Source organism: Camelus bactrianus, chromosome 32 (genome assembly GCF_048773025.1).
Source record: "Camelus bactrianus isolate YW-2024 breed Bactrian camel chromosome 32, ASM4877302v1, whole genome shotgun sequence".
NCBI classification, from domain to species: domain Eukaryota; kingdom Metazoa; phylum Chordata; class Mammalia; order Artiodactyla; family Camelidae; genus Camelus; species Camelus bactrianus.
This window is the reverse complement of record NC_133570.1, coordinates 16,153,409-16,177,398: the sequence shown is the minus strand read 5'-3', so window position 1 is coordinate 16,177,398 and position 23,990 is coordinate 16,153,409. Positions and strand designations below refer to the sequence as shown.

The window sequence follows — 23,990 nt, the reverse complement described above, 5'->3', positions numbered from 1 at the left end:
TGTGAGTCAGTGTTTAAGGTAACAGATAGAAAGCTTGATGGCACTGTAGCGATTGTTGTGATCCATCAGAACACTGCAACAGCCACAGCAGATCCAAACGCTGTCTGTCTAAATCTTTAGGTCTATAGACAGTGCTTAACGCTGGAAAATTCAAAAAAGCTATCAATCAACACGGCTCAATATCAACGACAAGTTTGGTGGGTGGCTGGGTGCTGTTTAAACAGCTGGCATCTGGGCTCAGTTTGAGTATATAATACTCCAAAGTGCTGGGTTTTATTCCCAAAATCTGCTTAAAAGTCAATGAGATGCAGAGAAACGTGGTTTAAAATACTACATCAATTTTAATCATGCACATATAATACAACAAGAGTATTTTCCCTTAATAAACAGTGTCAGTATCTTACATAACGGGAAATAACTAAAATGTTAGGCAAACAGCCCAGCAGGTAAATGTTTAGTATTTATCTTGCAGATCATATGCTTATTCTTCAAAATCTCCACATACTCTTCACATGCTTTTGAAACCAGATCTGGACTTAGACTTGACTCGTCCATCAAGGCTACGAGAGAGTCTGCAGGACTTAGATTCAAGTTCAGTAGTAGCTGGAAAGAAAATGAAAGAATTAGATTCTTTACTTAAAATACTTCATAGGTAACTAAATGTCAGTTTATTTTTTAAGAAAAGCTGAGACTCTTCTAAGTTTTAAGAAGAATGAAAAATACCTACATACAATTACAACACAAAATACAAGATTACCACTCTAGACTTTGCCCAGGGCTGCACGTTGAATTAACTGCTCTTGTGGCTAAGGATCAGAGCCCCTGGTTTTCTCATTCTTCATTCATTTACTCAGCAACCATGTGCTAAGGCACTGTGACAAGCACTGGAATCACAAGATGGGAAGATGACAGAGTCCACCCTGAAAAATCATGTACCGTAAACTGGAAAAATAGATGAACAGGCAATTTTGGTACAGAGACATAAATGCCATGACAGGCATAAAAGAGGGCACAGTTGGAACACTAGAAGGGACGTCCAGCTTTGTGTCGATACTGTTCCCTCTGGTGGCCGTGATGTGTAAGCAGATACCCGAAGGAGGAGGAGAAAGTGTGGGAGGGAGAGGCAAGAAGCAAACACAAAGAGCGGAGGCAGGAAGGGCGCCCGCGGAGCTGGACGCAGTCTGCCCAGCCGCTGGAGCCAAGGGGCAGAGCAGGGGAGTAAAGGGATACGGCTGAAGACTTTGGCAAGAGCCAGATCGATGTGGGCGTTTTTCTTCCAAGCTAAGGAATTTGGAATTTTTCCTGAGGGCAAAAGGTTAACCCCTGACAAAGTGAATGACAGGGAATTAATTGTCACCCACCAGGGGACAGGCACATAAACTATGATTGCTTGAGTCTGGGTTTTTGGCCTCAGTCACTACCAAACTTGAGAAGCTGATGACCTCCATGCTTTCTGAGAACAGGTCCGTGTGCAGATGACAGGCCCACGGGGACAGCGGGAGAGGAAGGGCACAGCCAGAAATAGAGAGAGAACACAGACTTCTTGAGATTTTTTTTAAAGCTATGGATCATGATGAATAAATGAGGAATAAGAACATTTATCATTATGAATGAAATTATGCTTTCACATTTTTCATTAGATATGTGTAAGAAAAATTTAACATAGTATCTGTTATTCAAACAATAGAAAGAGGTGCCATTTACTGTTTACAGTGCATTTCGGAAATCAATGTCTAAATTTAATTCAGAAATGTTGGCAACATACCTTTAATCCTCTAGCTATATTATTCATTGACTTCTGCATCTGAAATAAGTCAAATATTATTTTTAATGTTTAAGTTAAACAAGAAACACTATCATAGGAATGACAGCTAGTTTATGAAATGTGGCCTTTAAATAAATACTTTTAGAGACTTGACCTAACTTGGGGATTGCTTAAATAGAAGAAATAATCTCAGGAATAAAATAAAATAAACTCCTACTTACTTTGATTTTAGATAATAGAGAACATGTATCTGTAAGGCTATTTAGATTCCCCTGATGGAAAGCACAGTAAACACTGCCCTGTCAGATACACGTAATCTCAGAGGGCGATGCCCGATCTTATGAGCACAGAGTTTAAACAATTCAAGTCACGTTCTACACTGAATGCATTACTTTGCAGTTCTCAGAAAAACTGCCCTTTATAAAAGTTTAATTTTTCTAACGTTAATGGATTTTTCCTTAAAATGAGCTTTCCATTCCTGCACTTTTAGAAAACTAAAATTTTAAGGTCTGTCCTTGCTAATGTTTTTAGCACAGAATCGTAGATGCATAAAATGAAGAAAAGGGTTCTGTTATAATGTCAAGTGAAAATTCTACTGGCAAACAAGTTAAGCAAATGTATTTTGCTCTCTGTATATAACTAAAATATTTATATCAGAAAATCTGCTTGAAGAAAAGAAGAAAGGCTAGCACCAGTTTTCAAAGTTGGTTTCTGATTCACAACTTCCTAGAGTTAGAAATCAGGAAAACAATACGTAATTTTTTAACTATAACTTTGTTTCTATTCTAGAAATTAGGGCCAACTTTTTGAAACTTGACTTAATTAGTTATGTATTTAATTATGAAATGTGTGGGGACATTTCAAACTACAGGTGTCCCCACCTAGAGTGTTCTTTTAAAAATCTGTCTTATAAAAGTCACCCACTCACTAAACAGGGTCTAAACTAGTCCACCAGACATAATAAACACTGTGGTGATAACAATGACACGAGAGCCGAGGCCTTTGTAAATGTTAGGTGCAAAGACAAAATTTGGGGCTACCATTTGCCAGTATTTTCAGAGACTATTTTCCGTAACACTGCCTGACAAGAGCATTCTACAGAGGCCTTCTGCCATCAACAACGTGACAACAGTGCCAGGTGGGTCTGGTGAAGTGAAAAACGCCTAACAGAATAAGGGAGAAGACTTTACTGAAATAAATTCATATAACCGTTAATAAACACTATGCAAAATGTAGATCACACTTTTACATGAGCTGAATGTAAGATTACTATCTTTTCCTCTGCAAAGCTATTTTCCTAAATAGGTACTTCTGGGACCTTTATGTTTATTTCTAGGTGAGGACCCCCATGTCCAGATGGTGGAAGTGGTCTGAAGCCCAACATTAATAAGGAGAAGACACCTGCAGTTTTACTTAAACTTTTCCATTTAACAAAAACACAGAAAGGTGAGAAAATTATACACAGGAAGACAAATGTTATCAGCAAGTTTTAATTCTAATGATTTTTAATTAGGAGGATTCTCTCATAACTGGCAGTTTGCAGACTATGTCCCATAGAAATGGAAGATCCCACTGGAGACACTGCAGGATTGAGGTCAAAACTGAGGTCACAGGCTGGAAGATAATGCTGCCCTCTCTTTCCAAGATCAATTTGATAACAACACACTTGCCACACACGTATACACACATGTTCATTTCCAAAGTGAATATGTTTTCAGATTATTGATAATTTTCAGTTAAAATTTGGTGTCATTCTTATTTTAAATGTTATAAAAATAAGTACAATTCCAGAAATGTAATAGAATCAAGTCATTTAACCGCTTTGATTCATTATCCTGTTGTAAATAAGTTAATGTATGAAGGAAATGACACTTGTCAGTTTGTAACTATTAAATACATGTATTCTGCTGCAGAGAAAAGAAATGAGAAAGAATTTGTTGATCAAGGAGCTAAAAACTTAAGTACAGAGAAAAAAGTGAATGAAAGAAAAAGAACTGGAAGAAGTTGAGTGATTGTCTTTCAAAAGATAACACGCTTCCTCATTTGTCCATTCAGACAAAATGAAATGAGGGCAGGAGGGAGTCCACAGGGCAGAGAGCTGATACCAGAAACAAGGTTACTGAACTCTGCCTCTGCCTTATGAGAAGTGAGCTTAACTACTGTGATAGTTTGATTACAATTAAAATTCAGAGTGGATGTTCCCCGCCTTGGAAGCCTACTTTTAAAAGAAACGTGACCAGATTCTGCTGAGATGCAGTGCTGCGTCATGTGAAAAGTTAAAGTCTTAGAATGTTAATCATTTTAGCTCTGGTGCACTGGTATAATCTCATTTAGAAAAAGGGCTGCTAAACTGAATGGACATTTGAGAAATTTAAAAGTTACTTAAATAAATCATTAGAAAATGTTTGAAAGTGTCAGTAATACACCAAAAGTCCAAAATCAATCAGTGTAAAATTTAGTCTTCCTATTTAAAATAGATTTGAAGGACATTTATTAACTATGGCCATGCTTCATATTAGGCACACCAATACTTAAAAACTCTTGAACATAAAAAAATCTTTAAAACAGAGAAACTTTGTCTGTTATAATATTGTCTGGAATCCATTTTTTAAGTTTTCAGTTCTCAGAAAAAAATTCTATGTGCAAGAAAAGCTAACAGTGATGTATCTGCTCGGCTAATTTTAACTTTTAGTATTTTATAGTAATATAATTAAATAACACAATTGAGTAAAAACTGTAAAGTTGCTTCTGACGTGTAGGACAAAACATCCCAGAAATAAACTAGAATGTGAAATCTGAGGGTAAAAATTAACAAAACAGATACGGGATCCATCTGTCACCACTACAACAATGTCACGTGACAAGGCTATACTTCATGCAGCAGTAAGAGAGGCAATAAACCCAAGTGTTATGAACTGGAAAAAACTTGCTTCGACAACCAGCACGACTGAAATCACAGGCTTAGAGCAATACTTGTCAAGTTAGAAAAAAATGCTGAGTAAGCTGGAACTTCACAGTAGAACAGTCCAAAATGTTAAAACCTTGCACATAAAGGAGAATGTTAAATTCAATCCCAATGCCATTTTTAACATTTTGCTTTCTAGAGCCGTAGCTGAAAAGCTACGGAAGTCTGTTGTTTTGTTAAGCCCCATGCAAAAACCCATCCCTTCCTGTCATTTTAAACAGTATGTTCACACCTCTCATAGCATTACTTTATGTTTTCCCAGCAGAAGTAATTACATCCCTAGCCATTCCACAAGGCACCTTCTTTCTCTAAGTCTGACTAAGAAATCTGTAAGCAGTAACTGTACAGTAACTCCTGTGAGGCGCCCGACAGTGCTGAGGGAGACGTGTCTCTGCACCCGGACAGAGCGGGGCTTGTTAACCTCCCTGCTAAACCTAGCATGATTCGGCCCCTCGGCCCCACAGAAGAACTATGTGTACCTCGGAACTACGACACTGAGTTTAAAATAAATCATTTTCCGGTGTATCTAGAAGTACTAAAACATAGACACCTCTTTCCCCCAAAAACATTAAAGGAGAAAACTGTCCTCAGGAGCTTTCTCTTGCATTGCTTTTGCACTCACACTCTTCCACCATCATCCTGCAAAGTGATACACTGTCGATTTTTTGGTGACAACTAATGAAAACATTTTGAGTTTGCATCATGCTTAGCCACTGGCGGAAGTGTCAGCCATGCATTTTTTTTTTTAACGCCACGCAGTCGTTTCATGACTCTGAAGCACTTAGACTCAATTTACCCACAACACTGTCTACGAAACCTGAGCTTTTTTCTTCTTTGATTTATTATGACATGAAGCCAAGTGAGAAGAAACAAGTTGAGACCTCACTTAACAAGGGCCCGTGCTACCCTTCTCTGGATCAAGAAGATCATGAAAACACCATCAAACCATAAACCAACCGCTTTAAATGGCTATTTTAACAACGATACACGATGAAAACTGGTTGTAATTTAAAGACTCCGTATTGTTGCCACCTCGGTATTCCTGCAGGTGAGGGTAAGACAGAGACATAAGTGAACTTCATTTTAAAAATTTAAGTATTTGCTTTACTTGACTACATATTTAGAAATGTTCTACAACTGCTCAGTAAGACATTTTATAACAATTAAAACAACAACGCTATAAGTAAAATAGCAATTAAGGATGTACTCTTACAGAAGAAAATGATAAAAATTTTAAACTTAAAAATGGAACTTAATGTTTTTAGTGTTACAAGTTTATTGAATTCATAAAAAGAATTTATTTTGTATTCCTTTAAATAAAAAACATCCGCATGTGGTTAAGTAGCTCAATGCCAATCATTTACTTATGCTTAGGGGTAGAAAAACTGGGGTGCAGCAAAACTTGAAAATTACTATCAACCAATGCCAAACTGAAATCAATCAGAAACTAAGCCAAGCACTGGAAAGTGGATCTCTAGTTATTTGGCACTAATACTTAATTTCTAAAATAGAATTTAAAATGGAGCTTTTTAAGAAACTCAAAATTTGTCAGTTTAGTTGCATTTATTGAATAAAGTTAATGACAGGTATCTCTTGAAAATTACAAGTCCAGGGACTTTAAAAAATTATAAAATTTCTGTCTCCTTTCTTTATTAGCACAACTAATTATGGCTTTTACTTAGTGTGCATAAGTCAAATAAACAACTCAGAATTTCATCAAATTAAAATCAAGAATTATATCAGAAATCTGAAACCCAAAGAAAAAAACATCATATAACTAACCTGGAACAAGTGATCGCTCTAGGTGGTTGAAGGGTCTGAAAAAGTCCTGAAGTTCCTTCTTCGAGTAGGACTCCTTTTGGCCTCCACGCTAGTACCAGCGGCAGAAGGCGGTCCGCCAACAGGCCTTGCAGGAACAAAGCCAGGGAAAGAGCGCTTGTGCTGTCTCTCCAGCAGAAGCTCAGTGCTCACCTCGGCCAGCCTCTCATTAACCCTGCGAGGATCACAAAGCACACATTTCATTCATTTCATTTTCTTCCTAAGTGATGTGTATTTTTAAAGTTGCTATAATAGTAAACAGATTGTCCCATTAAACTGCGTTTTAACACCAAAAATACGTCAGTGAAGACCTACTGTAAACAATTACAGTTTAAAACTGTCCTAAAGAAGGACGTATGTGCCTGGGGGGGCCCTTAACTAACAAGTACTTCAAAGTGGGGAGAGTCAGAGATGGAGACGCCCCCACAGAGGACCCCCACTGCCTTCTGCACCGGCTGCATCTAGACATACTCACCCTCAGGAAACCAGTTTAGAAATAAAAAACCATCCCTCAAAGCCATTTTCAAGCATTTGCTTTCACTCCCCTTATATACACATCGCACTCATTACCTGGGAGAAATTAAGCATGCGGCACTGAGCAACAGTTTAGAGCCACCACCTCTGGGGGGCACCAGGCGGCAGAGTGGATGGTGGGAAAGAACTACCACAGTGCCAGGGGCAATTTCAAGTGTCCCCCAATTTCCCAAAGCTCACTTTGTTACTTCACTTTTACCAGAGGCCTACGTCGGCACGTTTTCCATAACCAAACAAAATCTCAAGCGGATTTTCACCTTTATGGAAAAAAAGCAAAAAGCCAGAATAGCGCTGGGTGTTTGTTTTAGCCCAAGCCATCAGAGGGGCAACGAGCACCCCGAGCAGCGAGAGGGGCCCCACCGAGCTCCTTCCCCAGAACCACACTCAGTGTCCCGGCATCACGCCGCCACGGCTTTGGACTGTGTGTGTGAGCGCCTGTGCTTTATGCATGTTTATTTCATGCACCCACCAGCAAGTTGCGTCCTAAGGCAACTGCCTCTTTGCTTTACACTGACAACTTTCACAGGAACGCTCTACTTTCGGATAGAGGGGAGACCTGTAGCTTGTAACACTGCTATGTGGGACCCACCCTTTCTGTCTTCCACACACCCCCTCGGGCAGGCCACCATATTCTTAGCCACTTTGTGAACCACTATGCTGCCCTTCACCCCTATGTGAAGCCCCCTATTTCCCAAGCATGCCTTTATGTAGCGGAGACAAACTTGAAGGGTACAGCACTTCGTCTCAGGGCGCCCACGAGCGGTGACACCAAATATCACAATCAAGAAAGTAAATTCATCAAACACCAGCATGGGGCCCCTTGGGTTTACGTTGTGCTCTTCCAAAACACAGTTAATTTTACTCATTAACATTTCTATTTATGGGAATTCCAGCTAGAAATTTTGTGATAATATGGCTGCCTAAATTACAAAGTTTGCAAAACCCCTAGCTTAAAGACTAGATCAGGTTAAATATATGCAAATATAAAAAATAAAGTCATGTAAAAGCAACAAAAGGCAGGGAGATGCAAACTGCCCTGGACTGGTATTTTAAAGGAGAGTTCATTTGCTAACATCATTTCCCAAAATTACACCATCTAGTTAGCTTTCACTTGCTACTCACCGCAAGAACCTGGCTCAATAAGAATTATGCCTTAGAGGCAAATTAACGACCTAAATTATTTTCTATAATTCTATGTTTTGACTTACGAGGTTAGCTGACTTGACAAAGACTTTCTATTTTCTAGCTCTTTCAGGTACAGTTGCTTGTATTTTTCCAATTTGTTTTCATTAGAATCACTTTTCAGTTCAGGTTCCAGGTCTTTAACTCTGTGTTCCGTTTGACTTACTGAAGCACGTTTATGCTCTCTTAACACGTTTTCTTGAAATGCTGCTTGTGCCTAAAGCAAATTAAAAGGATACAATTTTAAAAATAATTATAACCTAAGTAATTACAGTCTATTTGTTCCCTTTAGTTTTGAGTCAATGACTCAGAGAGCAATTTTAAGTGTGAGAAAAAAGCTGAATGTTAAACTACTTATCATCAATGTCAAGTGAATTAAATCTGAATTACAAAATTAAAGTTGAATCACTCTTATATTAGTACTCATGTAACATGATAGTTCAAAGAATAATAGGATCAATTTAAAATTTTAAAAATTGAACAATACAACCTAAGAGTAATCCCAGAGTGTGGCACAGTATTTACACCACAATATATTCTTCTCCTCCTAGTCGTCTTGATTTACACCAATTGGTCTTAAAAATGATTCTCTAGTGAGAATTGTTCTGAAAGATCAATTTAGTGATAGTGATGATGGAAACTGAATTATTTAAAGGGAGTAACAAATGCGGCCTTCCTTCCAGAAATCTACAAAACAAACTGCTATATGGGAAGTAGAGGAAACACATAAAATGTACACATCCAAACTGTCATTCTCAGCGAAGTGAGTTAGAGCACGTTACAGATCAATGTTTCACCTGTAAAAACTGGCTGATTTCTTTCAGTTTTTCTACTACACCATGTCTTGCTTGCTCTTCAGTTTTCTGTCTGTGCTGCACAGCTCGCCCGAGTTCTTTCAGTGCTTCTGCTACATCCCGTCTTGCTTGCTCCTCAGTCTCCCGTTCGTACTGCCCCACTTGACTGCGTTCCACTGGGTTCATTTCGAGGTGACGTCTCAGGTTTACTGCTTCTTCCTCCAACTTCTTCTTCTCCTCCTCTAGTGCTTCACATTTCTTCTGCATCTCTTTCACAGGTAATAACTCCTTTAGAAGAAGCTGAGTTTCTGCACTCAGACGGAGAAGTACTGAAGATGTAGATTCCTCTTTTGCTGGAAGATCAGCATTCTGCATGAAAAAGATAAAATTGTTTGGTAATGAGGTTATTAGCAGACTGAGAACAGCCTAACTCTAACCCAGCATCAAAGGTTGAAATCAATTCAGTTGCAATAAAATGGTGTATCTACCTTGTGGCATGGAGAAACTCAGATTACTCAGAAAATCAAGAAAAAGAGTTCAAACCACCAAGAGTCACAAAAATATACTGTTCACTGTCATCATCTTTGTTATACATTTGTACTTGATTTTACACTTATTTTTCTGTAATTGTTTCATGTCTTTCCTATATAAAATGACTATAAGGCACCTCTTAGTAGAAAGTCTCTTACCCCTTCCTTCCCCAAGTCTTAACTCTTCATCATTTTTAAAGTTTTAGGGAGATCACATTGAGTTACTTAGGGCTGAATTAATAAATGCCTCCCAAAACAAGACTTTGAAAAAAAGACTGCAATTAACACATCTTACAAATATGGATTCTAATGCCATAAGCCTTTCTCTGAACTACAAATATTTTATGCTAGTTTGAATTGCATTCCAAGGAGCAATGAATGATTCACAGAGTTAAGGAGAAATCCATCTCCTAGTGTAGAGGTTTAGTAAGATGACCCATACATTTTTCTAAACAAACAAACAAAAAAGCCTTAATTCTTGTAATCCTTTGTGGCTCTCCACAAAACAAGAGAACATACTCAACAAAAACAAACAAAAAAACTTGCTGGAATTTCAGTGACACTGACTTGGGAAGAACTGCTTTCCTTCAGATAGACGCATTATTTGGTGAGACAAGGCAGGTGGAGGTGGTGGTTGTAAAACATCTCTACAAATTCCTTGACACTTCCCCTGCGAAATTCCCTCCCCTGAAGTATGTACTGGCCTCAGTCAACTGCTTTCTAGGGGACAGAATGTGGGGGCACTGCTGTGTGATTTCTAAGGCTAAATGGCCTCTGACTTTCACTCCATAGGGATGCTCACCCTTAGAACCCAGCCATCACGTTGTGAAGCCCAGGCCACCTACTGAGTGTACATGCAGCTGTCCCAGCTGATGACCCCAGGGAATGTCCTTAACCCAAGCCAGCTCCAACTTCCAGACATGTGCATGAACAAGCCTTTAGATTATTCTAGTGCCTGCTTGATGCCAAGTGGAGAAGAAATGAGCTGGCTCCACTGAGCCTTGTCTAAAGAGACTTTGGAACCAAGCAAATACTGTTTTGAGTCACCAGGTTTTGAGGCAGTTTATTATATAAATTAGCAATAAATAACTGGCACAGATATTGATGTTAAAAATGGGGCACAGCCATTAAAAAAGAACCCAAAATGTGGGGATGCCTTTGCACCTGGAGGTAGGTGAAACCTGAACAGATGTAGAGAAGAGTAAGAGTGAAAACCCAAAGCGTTCACAAGACTGTGAGTGGAAGCCTGAGGGCCCTTGAAGGGCTGAGAGTGAAGGCTTCTAGGCCAGGGAAGAAAATGACACTGAAACCGGAGGAAACGGGACTCTTGCTACCGAACAGCTGGAAGTAAAATTGACAAGAGAGATAAGCTAAAACAAACAAAAAGATTATTAAATATAAAGGAAACAGGACTCACTGGGTTCAAGTATCTGTATCCCATTTAAAGCATCTCCACATGCCCAACTGTCACATAATGGGTAAGCAGAGAAATGGCTTCTGGGCTAAGATCAAATCTAGGGTGCTGCCAGGAAAACGGTCTAAAGGTGAAGCCAAGACTTTAAGACCTTGGAAAGATTTAACGTGCTGCCTCAAATTCCTTTAAAGACCTTAAAAGCATAAGAATTTCAAAGGCATGGTCCCACAACAGCTTCACAGGAAGCCCAAGGTGAAGAGTTTATCTCAAAAAGATGTGAGAATAGCTTTTCCAATGGCAGGGACCCCAATAAAATTCACAGGAAACTCAGTTTTAAAGAGAACTGTGGTAGCAAAACTACTACTTGCTAGCTTGGACTGAAAGAGACAAAGTGCAAAACGGAAAGAGGCCTTTGCGTTTTTCTTAGGTCTACAAGGAGGAAGCTGGCTCGAGAGAACTACTCAGCTGCAAACACTGGTCACTGCTCATGAAAGGGACAGAACAAAGAGCTCAGAGAGGGCGGCGAAGGAGAGCCCCCCCCCCCCCCGGGTTGGGACTAAGTCCTAGTCAAAGAGCCGGCAGCATCGGGCTGCACTTCAGAAGCCACAAAGACTGCTTAGGTGTTCCAGGGGAGGTGGTCCACCTGCCTGCCCCACCTAAGCCACAGCCCACCGCCAACATCAACCATCAGACATCAACGGATGAACCTTCAAGTGATTCCAGCCCCCTGCCTTTGAGCTGCCCCACCTGAAGCTGAGAGGAATAGAGGCCAGCTGTCTTGGCCACACTTTTCATAAGTGTAGGTTGTGAACAAAATAAATGCTTATTTAAGCCACTGAACTTTGGGGAGTTTGTTAGGCAAAAACAGATAAACAGAAGAGTGGATGAAAAAAGACAGTGAGAAATGTAACTTGAATATAGTAGAAATTGGTCTCCTATAAACTGGAATATAACAAGTGTTGAGATTAACTTATTAATGACAAAGTGCTGATGAGAAGAAGCAGATAACTGAAAGAAAGACCTAAGAACTAGTGAGAAGGAAGATACTTCAGAGTTCCCTCCAATTACAGTTTCTTACACACTGGCATGTATTTCACAGTTTCCCCTCAACTTTGAGGATAAGGAACACTGGTAAGCAAGGAGACATAGGATTTGAAGTCTAGCAACTGAAAAACAACTAGAAATAGTCAGTTTACCAAAATCAACCTTTTTACCTCATTTCAATTAACTGAAATTCTAAGAGACAGGCAGCTTTGAGAACTTATTAATCTAACACTCACTCTTCATTTTCCTTTCCTCAGAGAGAAAATAAAATATTATGGAATCATAAATGTAGTGTCCTTTGGCAGTATTTAAATACCATTTTTCCTTTACCTTACTTCAAAGCTGGTTGGTAAGGGAAGGTAAGACTGTCTCAGCTTCATGTTGTAGCACACTGCTTCTCCATATCACAGATTGGCTTTGAACTTTTGAAATTCAAATTACTGATCTGTTATCTGTTTCTGATAAACTGATTGTATATTATCTAATTTTTAACAGCTGTACTCTTGGAAAATTTTCCTTGGATGGGATGAAATATTTATTTCATTAATTATGCATTAAGCTATAGAATACAGCTAGGCACCTCTCCTTTTAAGTAAAAGGAGGTAGACACAGGAAGCTGAGAATGCAGGATCTACACCAAGAACAAGATCGGCACCAGTGTTACATAGAAGAACCAAGCCAAAAGAGGACTTCATTGTGAACCGCAAGATGATGGATTAGAGAGGCTTCCAAAGAGGAAGGTTGAATTAATCTTTTCCAGGCTTAATCTTTTGCCTCTAGATAGTGAAATCTGTGGATGAGTCTATGAATTATAATGAGTGCAACATAATGAAGTATATTGCAGACTGAGTCAGCAGATCCCGTGACCATGATTTGATGGAAACTGGAGTGAAGTGGGAGGAATTGGGTGAGAAACTAAAGGCCTGAATGGGGGGGAAGGAATGGACTTTATCTTTGCAAGCCTACTTTCTGTCATGTCACAGAGTCAGCAAGGCATAAGCTGGCCACAGGCTCCTTCAGGAAGCAGCCCGTCTCCACAGAAGTAGTTACAGACATTCCACGACACTGACTTTTTATTATTATGTAAAACAACTGCTAATATGCAAGAAGACTCAGAAAGAGTTCTCATAACATCTGAATTGGTACTGGCACAGGACAGACATAGATCAATGCATCACCACTGAGAATCTAAAAGAAACCCTCACACTTACAGTCAACTGATTTTCAATACGAGTGTCAAATAACTGAATGAGACAATAATAGTCTTTTTAACAAATGGTACTGGGACAACTGGATATCCACATGCAAAAGAACAAAATTCGACCTCTACCTCATACAATATATATATGAAATTAACTCAAAATGAAAAAGCTAAAACTACAAAATTCTTAGAAGAAAACACAGGCGTGTGTCTTCATGACTGGATCTGGCACTTGTTTCTTAGGACAGTAAAAGACAGAAATAGATTAACTGAACTTCATCAATATTAAAAACTTCTACTCTTCAAAATACACCAACAAGAAGGTAAGAAGGCAAGCTCCTGAGCAGGAGGAAATACTTGAAAATCCTACATCTGATCAAAGACTTGCACCCAGGATACAAAAGAACTCTTACAAGTCAACCATAAAAAGACAATCCAATTTTAAAATGGGCAAAAACCTACACAGACAGGTCTTCAAAGAAGGTACACAAATGGATAAGCACACGAGAAGATCCCCAACATCCTTAGTCATCAGAAAAATGCAAATGAAAGCCACAAGGAGATGCCAGTTCACACCCACCAGGAGAGCTGATGACCAGCGGTGACAGGAATGCACAGAAATTGGGAGAATTATACACTTTGGATAAAAATGTGAGATGGTGCAGCCGCTCTGGAAAACAGTATGGCAGGTCCTCAAAAGGTTAAACAGTTACCATACGACCCATACGACAGCATTTCCATCCTTAAGTCTGTTCCCCAAAGAAATGGAAACATGTTTACACCCAAACTTGGACAGAAATGTTCCCAGCAGCATTGTTAGCAAGAGCCAAAACGCAGAGGCAGCCCAAAGGTCCATCGACGGATGGGTAAATGGTTTAGCCCCACAACCGAGTAATGTTCGACAATAAACAGAAATGGAAATACTGACAAGCGCTGTAACATGGATGAAGCTTGAAGACGTTCTGTCAAATGAAAAAAGCTAATCATGAAGGACCACACAGCATGAGATTCCATTCCCGGGAAACACCCAGAACAGGCACATCTATAGAGACAGAAATCAGAATGGTGGTTGCCGGGGGATGAGGGGGCTGCGGTGCTGGGGGTGATGGCCAAGGGATGCAGGCTTTCTTTTCGGGGTGATGGGAATGTTCTAAAATTGACTGTGGTGGCGGCTGCACATCTCTGAATATACTAGGAGATACTAACTATGCATCCTAAATGGGCGAATTATATGATACGTGAATTTTTTTCTTTTTTAGTGGAGGGAAGTAATTAGGTTTTACTTATTTATTTTTAGAGGAGGTACAGGGGATCGAACCCAGGACCTTGTGTATGCTAAGCATGTACTCAACCACTTGAGTTATGCAATCCCCCTATAATATGTGAATTATATCTCAACAAAGTTAAAAAAATCCAAAGGCAGGATCTAGACAATTTTCTTAATTCTCTATTTTGGGTGTACAGACGTGATCTGAACTTCTCCATGCTTTGACAACATGTCTAAAATGAAGAGAAAATGAAGGCAATGCCTAACTTCAACTGGTCTGTATAATGACCTTTCAGCACAAGGTATTCTGAAATCCATGAAATAAATACACACAGATTCTATATCCATTCACAAAAGTGAAGATGAGACATGACAATTTTCTGGAACATTCCATGAAACATTATCATACCTCTGATTTTATCTAGCTTGCCTCATTGTGGTGAGAGATCACTAAAAAATACTGTTTAATAGGAAAAAAAGTTAACTTCTGTGAGGAAAGAGATATAATTCTCAACTTCTCTAAGGGTAAATATTATAAGAAAAAAATAAAGAAATGGCAGAATGAAAGTCAAAGTTTAAGAAACAAGTGCATTATAAAGATAATAAAAGTGTAATTATAATGAAGATGCAAAAGAAAGCTGTCCCTGAAAAGCTCGTGTCCTGCAACACTCTGCGCTGCACACTCACGGCCGACGTGCTCAATTTCACACGTACTGGGTTCGCAGTTCCATGTGACTTCCTCTCTCCATCCCGTCTCTTGTTTTCTGAATTACTCTGATGATGTGCTGTCACCTCCAGGGACGCTTCCAACATGGACACTTTCTTTCGGGTGTCAGTCAGCTCTTGTTGAAGCTGTCTCATACGGGCCTAAAAAAATAACTCTGTTACTGAATTTCAAGTCACCTTATCATTGAGTTACTTAATAATATATAACTCCAAAAAATGGACTTTGAGAACTATCCCCACAGACATCAATTCACCTTCTTTTCCTCATAGGCACACATTCCTGTTTACTGAATTTCGTTAAAGACACAGAAGGCGAGACCCTCCTGCCTTATTGACAGTAAGTTAACTTAGACAATGGATGCAGCCCCACCAGCCATTCCCTGCCCCTCCAGGAAGTGGCCAAGCTTTACCCCCACTGAAGTCTCAAACAGAAAGGGGTGTGTGGGTGGTATGAGTGGTGGTAAATTCCACACTGTGGAACATTCTCCCTCTTTCTCATTAGAGGCTTAAGTTCAGAGTTCTTCACATATTCAATCTGGTGTTTAAATCCTTCCAATAGACTCCCATCTCACAATAAAAATGAGGTTATTCCAACAGCCTTTGGGGACCCAAGACAACCTGGCCTCCCCTGCCTCCTGGACTGCAGCTCCTACAGCTCCCCCCACCCTTCCCACTCACTCCCTTCCTGCCACTCAGGACTCTGGCTGCTCCTGCTTAGTCTGAAAATGGGACCCCAGTGCCAAACTCAAACATCACAGAGCACTCCAGTTCCTCTGTACTGGACAAACTTAGATCCAAATGACAGTAACTGAGCCTTGCAATGAGAACTGTGAGCACATTATTTGAAAAAATGTTCAAAGTAAATTATAAATAGAACAGGGGAGACTAAGTCAAACACAGTTTTGCTAAAATTTACATTTGTCCCAAATTATGACTGACTGAAAAGTAGATGCCTTTAAGGAGTGGAGAGGTCATAACAATACATGATTTGAGATGGAAATATTTCTAAATTTAATTCCAATTGACATGAATAAAAATAAAGTTATATCAACTAAAAATGTATGAAAAGCTACTGAAGGAAAAGTACTGCAAGATACAGCATTTACACATCAGTTCATCTGGGAAATCTGGATTTAACTGTCAAGGTAATCCACACAGTTGAATCTTTTCTCTCTCTCTCTCTTTTTTTCTTTTTTGTTTACTTTTTTGTTCACACAACTGAATCTTAATTTCAAAATACTCATTTTAGGTCTGACCATTTCATTTATCTGCTTCACGATACTAAAATGTGGTGACAGAAAGATTAAAATGATTTGGGCAGTATAAATTGCTAAGACCTGCCTGTACCTGTCAACAACTTATAGCTTAATCTCTTAGAATTTCAGGTGACACGGCATCTTTACTCAAAGTAAAGCACCTCTCAGGTCTAATTTTTGTTTGCTGGATACAAGAAATGCCTTTAGGCTGTTTTACAGTGTATATATTTATAGCCCGCACATTTCATATATTCAACTAGTTTCAACGTTTAGCTTTCATCAGATACTACTTTGAATTTTCTTTGAGGAAGTCTGAAAATTGGTTCCCTTTCTGGGTACTTACTTCCATTTCTGCTCTGTCAGTTTCATACTGACACAGTCTGTGCTTTAAACATCTGCATTCATCGATTAGCTCCTTGTTTCCTTCCTCCAGCATCAGAACTCGTCTGCTCATGGCTTCAAGTTTTCCCATGTGATCCAGAAACAGCTGTGGGGCATTAAGTATTGTCTCTTCGCTTCCGCCTTCATTTTGAGCAACTTCCAGTCGCTGTCGAAGCAACGTGTTTTCACTCTGTAGTTTACATACTCTCTCCTCCAAGAACGCCTGCTTCCCAGTGTATTTGCTGACTTCCCCTTGTTTGCTCTGAGACAAGGGTTCAGTTTCCTTGTTTGAACGCTGGGCTTGGCCTCGGTCTCTACGCACACATTCTAATACCAACGTCGTTGGTCTAAGAGCATCTCTCCTGGGATGGAGCTCAATTTCTGGGCCACGGAATTGACGTTCAGCTTCAGGAAGTTGCTGAGGAAGCACCTCGCTGCTATCTTTTGGGTCAGACAGCTCAAAATCCATTGTGTCCTGTAAGTGAAACCCCTCATCTCTTACTCTTTGAACTGTACGCAATAAACTGACATATCATAATTTCCTTTGAAGTCAAAGACTAATCTCTAAGTTTATACAACAAAAAGTTTGCAGTAACTGGGTATCCAACTGGAAAAACTTAAGGTGGATACAAATCTCAAACTTTAAACAACCAGAAATGCCCCAAAGTTCAAAAGTTTAATTAAAGACAGTGAATCCATGAAAGTAAAAAAGAAACCACAAAAGGATGTTTAAGAAGCTCAGAATCGGAAAGGCCTTTCTTTCTCTGAAATACAACAAACCCAAAAGGCTTAAAATAGAAAGTGAATAAATCTGACTACACTCAAAAATTATATCTGACATCTAACCTTTACAGCTACCCCCAAAGTAAGAGCCTTAGCTCTGTATAAATTGGGACAGGTTAGATTTCCTAAAAAATTCTTTCCTGAGGAAAGAATTTCTCCCTTTCTAACATTTTTAGAGCGAGTTACAAGAATTACATCTACAGATAAGTGATAAATCTAAGCACTGTACTAAGCACGTCTACAAACATCAGTTAACTCAGTTAGCTGTGACAATTCTGGAATAAAGGGTTAAAAACACAAGCAAGCTGCAGGGTTTCCCCCAGGGCTTCTGACTCTCTGACTCTTACACCAAACCAAAGCTACTTCTCTAGGATAAATACATGAACACAAGAGAAGCCTTCTATTTCCCTAATGGTGAATACACTAAAGGTAAAGAAGGTCAAATTTACAGAGCTCTTCTTAGAAAACCAGAAGACTATTTGCTTCTGCAATAATTTTTATTTCTTCTTCATGGTGTTTATAACAGTAATGGATGTGAAATAGCAGGGAAATACAGTGAACTGTTTTATTAAAAATAAAATACTGATATAAATAAATTATCATTAAGTATAGGTTATGGCGTATCTATCACTATATTCGAAAGCTCCTTGTACTGAAATCGGATACCACATGGAGCAGAGCGTTACTTTTTATCACACGTAGGAGAATGACACCCAAACTACGGTTTCTGAGCTGGCTATACTTTTCCCTCCTTACCATCACTGGAAATGATAAAGTAACCTCTCCAATCATCTATCAAAGGAGTGAGATCACTGCCAGAAACTGGAATGCCTGCCGTTAGTAGCAACAGTTTTGAGATAATGGAAAGTTCATCAATTCCTATGGACAATATTAACAGCCTCTCCTTGGATGAGGCCATTGTGAATGTCACTACATCACTGTTGCCGGCAAGTGGACTTGAATTCAAAATATTGCTTTATCCAATAGACCGGAAATGAAACCTCCAGAAAATATATTTACATATATAGGCTTTTAAAACCCTCTATACTTTGGGTACCTACAGTATTGGTTTTTAAACTATGTAAGTATACAAATTCATACACACACGTTTGAAGATGACTAAAGAAAATACCTCAGCATTCATTTTCTTAGCCTTTTCTGCCTCCTTTTGTTGGGAAAGATGATGGGCCAGGATTTCATCTTGTATTACTCTGGCATTCTGCTCTTGAGAAAGTTGTCTCTGAGCGTCATTTCGCTCTTCTAAAACCTGGAGACATATTACATTAGGTTTTGGGTTTTATACCATGAAAAAAAGTCAAAAAAAAGCTTAGAAGGGGAATCGTTCAAAAAAAATTTTTAAACCTGTTAAAAAGAAGTAGCCTTTTTAAGCACAGGGACCTTTAATGCACATAAATAACTCAAATTCTAATATACATGATAGCTAAATTTATCACAGGGCAAAAACACAAGGGATGTAGTACCATGAAAGAAAAACTTTTTAAAACACTTTTTAAATTGAGTTATAGTCATTTTACCATGTTGTGTCAAATTCCAGTGTAGAGCACAATTTTTCAGTTGTACATGAACATATATAGATTCATTGTGACTGTTTTTTGTTGTGAGCTACCACAAGATCTTGCATATATTTCCCTGTGCTATACAGTATAATCTTGTTTATCTATTCTGCATATGTCTGTCAGTATCTACAAATTTTGAAATCCCAGTGAAAGAAAATTTCTTTATAAGGCATTTAACCAGTTCCATCATAGTCTCAAGGTGATTTAGCCTGGATTTTAACTTCAAAAAGCCAAAATTAACACATGGATTTGAATTAGACTTGTTACTTTGTTGAATGGACCAAAACAGTCAATCCTTATGTTAATGATTAAGCTCCATTTAACTTCCATTCCTTCATTCAGAAAAGACACAGAGCATCTATTAGATGCCAAGAACACCAAGAAATTAGTAAATTAAGCTCTAAATGTCATAGTTCATATTTAGGATGAGATAACTTTTATTTGTTTTAAATGAAAATATAGATTAATTCAAAAGAATATTATAAATAATATTGATGAAACAGTGTTAGAGATATGAAACTTTCACATTAAGACTAATTTACCTGATTTGGTTTATTCCTTACGCTCTTCGGTTTGCATTCGAGTGCTCGGGCAGTGCTTTCAAGCTGTTGTTTCAGGTAAACTTGCTCATTGTCTTGTTTCTCTTTTCTTTTTAAATCATCCTTAGATTTTTCATATAATGTATAAGCATTTTTCTTCTTTGTTTCTTGTTCTAATGTGAATCTGCAGTGAAATATGCTTACCTTAAAATTTATTTTGTTAGAAAATAAAAAGTTCATTTTATGATCTGGTTCTTCACATGCTGATTTATTACCCTAATGGAATTTCTATGTTCTCAATTTTTTTTTCAATTCTAAGTCTCACATTTTAAATTCCTCACTTCAATCTCTTCATAAAGATACACACACACACACACACACACACACACACACACACACACACATTTGAAAAGTAGCAATGAAAAGACATAATGCTACTGAATTTCAGTCAAGAGTAACTCTGGTCAATAGTGTAGGAAAGAAATTTTGCAATTATTCAGTAAGGTTTGAATTGAAAATTACCCTTTTTCCCCCACATAGTCATAAATTACTCCTTCACTGGGACAGAGGATTTAGTTACTAATTAAAAGAGAAGTTGCTATTTAGAAACAAGTTTATAAGTTCATGAGAGATAAAATTTCAACTTCATGAAGTATTACAGGGACTCCTACATGATCTCCAGCAGAAGGTAACATCCGCAGGCGTCTTTTCCAGAACACAGACCGGCTAATTAGCATAATCCAAGGCGAGGCTGGGGAGTCTACTCCCTGATGCCCTACATTTTGTTTCTTCTTTTGCAACACTTTGAACTTACCTTGTTGAATATTATTTATTTAGTTAATCATTTTTAAATCCCTTTTGGTACAAGGCAGGATCCATAGTAAGTAATTAAAAAGTAAAGAGTAATCCATGCTTTCAGCATAGACCTTTTAACTAATCATCTCTGTATGAGAGAGATGCTGAATAAACTAACCAGTAATCACTTTCCACTTTACTTTTTAGTTCATCCATTCATATGTTAAGAATCAAACTGCATAAATTTTTTTTAAAGTTTCTGCCTTGAGAAAAATGGTCATTTCATAATTCTGCAAGTGGGAATGTAAAGTAATATAAACTTTCTGGAGGACAATTGAGAGAGAAGGATCAAAGATTTTTTTTAAAGAAATATAGAATGAGGAGATACATATATATATATATTGCTGTGTTATTTCCAAGAGTCTCATATTCCACAATATTAATGAAATTTCCTCCCCTGTAAAATCCCAAAAGGTAAGTTAGCAATTATGACTTCTCCTACATACCTACAGTATTAAAGTAAATATAAAGAGTTCAAATATTTCTTTAAAACCAAGAAATTCAGTACCTCATGTGGCGGAGCTCTCGTTCCCACTCCACATTTTGAAGTTTTAACTGTGATTTTGCTTCTCTTGTTTTCAGCAGCTCTGTGTGTAGCCAGTTCACCTTGTTTTCCATTTCTTTAAGTTTTCCTCTAAGTCGTGTAGAGTCAGATTCTTTAAGTTCTACTGATCTGAATGAATCAACTGGATCCTGAATTTTCAATAACCTATCAGAATCTGCATTAGGAGGAAAACAAAAATAGAAACAAAATATATGAATAATTTTTGTGTCTAAAGGACTGCATTTTCACATTCATTCATCCATACATTGAACAAATGGATATTGAGCATCTATAACGTGGAAGACATTCTTCTAAGCTCTGCAGATATTAAAAGAATGACAAAGTATTATGAACATTATGCAAGTAAATTTGACAATTCAGATGAAGTGGGTAAAATTCCTTGAAAGAGAGGAATTACAAAAGCTCAATTAAGAAAGAACAAATAAGCTAAAAAGCCCTACATCTTAAAAACCAAAAGTCCTATTTAAAGACCTTACGACAAAGAAAATTCCAGTCCCAATGGTTACACTGGTGAATTCTACCAAATATTTTAGGGAAATTTAATACCAATTCTACACAAGTTCTCCTCAAAAAACGAAGAGGAAAAAATATGTCCTCATTCTATAAAACTGACATTACCCTGAATCCAAAACCAGACAAAGGTATTACAAGAAAGAAAACTAATGTCATGAAAATGGAGGTGAAAATTCTAAACAAAACATTAGCGAATTAAATCCAACAATACAGAATAATTCATCGTGACCAGGTCAGGTGTATCCCAAGAATGCAGGGCTGTTTTAACACGTAAAAATCAATGTTATTCATCCTATTAACAAACTAAAAAATAAACCATATGATCGTGTCAGTGGATAAAAAGAGGCACTTGCCAAACCTCAACATCTATTCCTGATAAAAACTTCCAGCAAACTAGGAACCAAGGGAACGTCTTCACTATGACAAAGATCCGTGCTAAGCCTACAGCTGACACCATACGCAACGGTGAAAAACGGAACGCTTTTCCCGGAAGTTGAGGAACCGGACAGGAGTGGCTTCTGTTACTCCTTCTATTCAGCACTGTACTGGAGCCAGTGCAATCAGGCAGAATAAAGAACCAAAAGGCATCTGTGTGGGAAATGAAGAGGTAAAAGTGTCTGCTAATCAGCGGGGAATATGATTACATGGTGCGAGTCAGCTAACTCCAACCTGTGGGCTGGGTTGCTTGCTTTGGTAAATAAACTTACTGAAATACAGCCACGTCCATTAACTTGTGTATTGTCTATGGCTACTCTTGTTGCAACGGTGACAGAGCTGCTTAGCTGTGACAGAGAATGTATTTATTGGCTGCAAGTCTTAAATGTGAACTATCCTTAGTAACACAGTAGTTTAAAGAAGAAAAAGCTTGACAACATTTGGTTATGTAGAAAATCTGAGAGAATCCATAAAAACACTACTAGAACTAACAAATGGGTTCAGCCAGGTTGGAGGGCACAGAGTCAGTATACAGAAATCAACTGTATTTCTATCATCAGAAACTAAAATTTAAAATATATTATTTTAAAACAAATAAATAAAAATATACTACTTATAACCTCACTGAAAAATAAGAAATACAGGTAAACTCATAAAAGATGGAAAGACCCAGACACTAAAAACTCTAAAATATTACCGAGAAAATCAAGGAAGACCTATATAAATGGAGAAATAAACTTTGTTTGGGTTTAAAAATTCCATATTGTTAAGAAGTCAATTCTCCCCAAATTAATCTACAGATTCAACATAATCTACATCTCATTTCCAGGACACTAGCAGACTTTTTTTTTTTTTACATTGACAAGCTGATTCTAAAATTCATGTGGAAAGAAGGGTAATAAAAGGAAACAAGATGAAGCCAGAGGACTGTGGCCTTTAACCATGGAGCTACGAGAAGCAGGAGCTGGATTTTAGGCAAGGAGGTAACAAAGACCTGAATTTTAAAAACTGTCTAGTAATCATGGTTGTGGTGTAGACCAAGGTCCCAGGAGGCGGAATGGCGGAGAAGAAAGTCCTGAGGTGATTTCAGTGTTCTAGGAGGGAAGTAGTGATACCCTGACCTTGGGTGAAGGCGTAGGAGCAGCAGAGTCAACAGAAAGCACAGGGAGAGGGAACGGTCACAGCCCCTGGCTGGCAGCGCACAACACGTCTGCTTCTGCTTTAACACAGAGCGGGTTTCTGAGGCGCAGCAGACTGTAACGTAGCCGTGCTCCCTGGGGCAGTACTAGGTGTGCACACGTTACCGCGAGACACTTAAAAAGGCTGTGTAGTCACACAGGGGTCCTACCTTTACTCTCCGGGCCAAGTCGTTCGATTAGCCTCAGGGTGTTCTTATAATTAGGGAAAAGCGACTCGCAATCCTCGGAAGCTGTCCCCGGTGACAGAGTTAAGTCATCGAGGCCATCCACAGAATTCATCTGCTCTTTGACCTACAAGTAAATAATGCTATTTCACAGTGTCTCCAACATAGTTATAAAATACGCTCAGTGTACAGAGGTGATAGATATCCATCTTTTTATGAGAGCAAAAACAGACACTTCTCGAAAGAACTGATTTCTGTCAAAAGGCTAACTTTATCAGTAGTGTTTCTAAATGATTTTTAAGTAAATGTTTCTACAACAAAGGAGGACTTTCTGTTTTTCCACTCGATCTTTTATAATTTTTTTTTTTACTACAGGAAAACAATATTCAGGAAGGTTTTTTGCCTCAATTCCAAGGATAAAATTTAACTATAAATTATTATAGATCCTAACAATACTTTAAGTTTTGTAACTAGATAAAATGC

General features: G+C 38.3%; 1 protein-coding gene across 21 annotated transcripts in view; it reads right to left on the bottom strand.

Moving 5' to 3' along the window:
- Nucleotides 1-317: 317 nt before the first annotated feature.
- LOC141575745 (ankyrin repeat domain-containing protein 26-like) overlaps nt 318-23,990 on the bottom strand; it is a 166,353-nt gene continuing 142,680 nt past the window's right edge. For 8 of the 21 annotated variants that reach the window (XM_074355873.1, XM_074355892.1, XM_074355875.1 and 5 more), the window contains 11 exons: nt 23,493-23,634; nt 21,140-21,350; nt 19,780-19,960; nt 18,793-18,927; nt 16,840-17,352; nt 15,229-15,381; nt 9,062-9,427; nt 8,291-8,481; nt 6,513-6,723; nt 1,766-5,772; nt 318-920 (listed from right to left, as the gene is read on the bottom strand). In XM_074355873.1, the coding sequence (XP_074211974.1) occupies nt 6,531-6,723; nt 8,291-8,481; nt 9,062-9,427; nt 15,229-15,381; nt 16,840-17,352; nt 18,793-18,927; nt 19,780-19,960; nt 21,140-21,350; nt 23,493-23,634 (2,085 nt within the window). In that variant the 3' untranslated portion in view covers nt 318-920; nt 1,766-5,772; nt 6,513-6,530. The remainder of the gene's footprint in view (nt 921-1,765; nt 5,773-6,512; nt 6,724-8,290; nt 8,482-9,061; nt 9,428-15,228; nt 15,382-16,839; nt 17,353-18,792; nt 18,928-19,779; nt 19,961-21,139; nt 21,351-23,492; nt 23,635-23,990) is intronic. The other 13 variants (XM_074355877.1, XM_074355878.1, XM_074355879.1 and 10 more) reach the window with 13 other exon arrangements.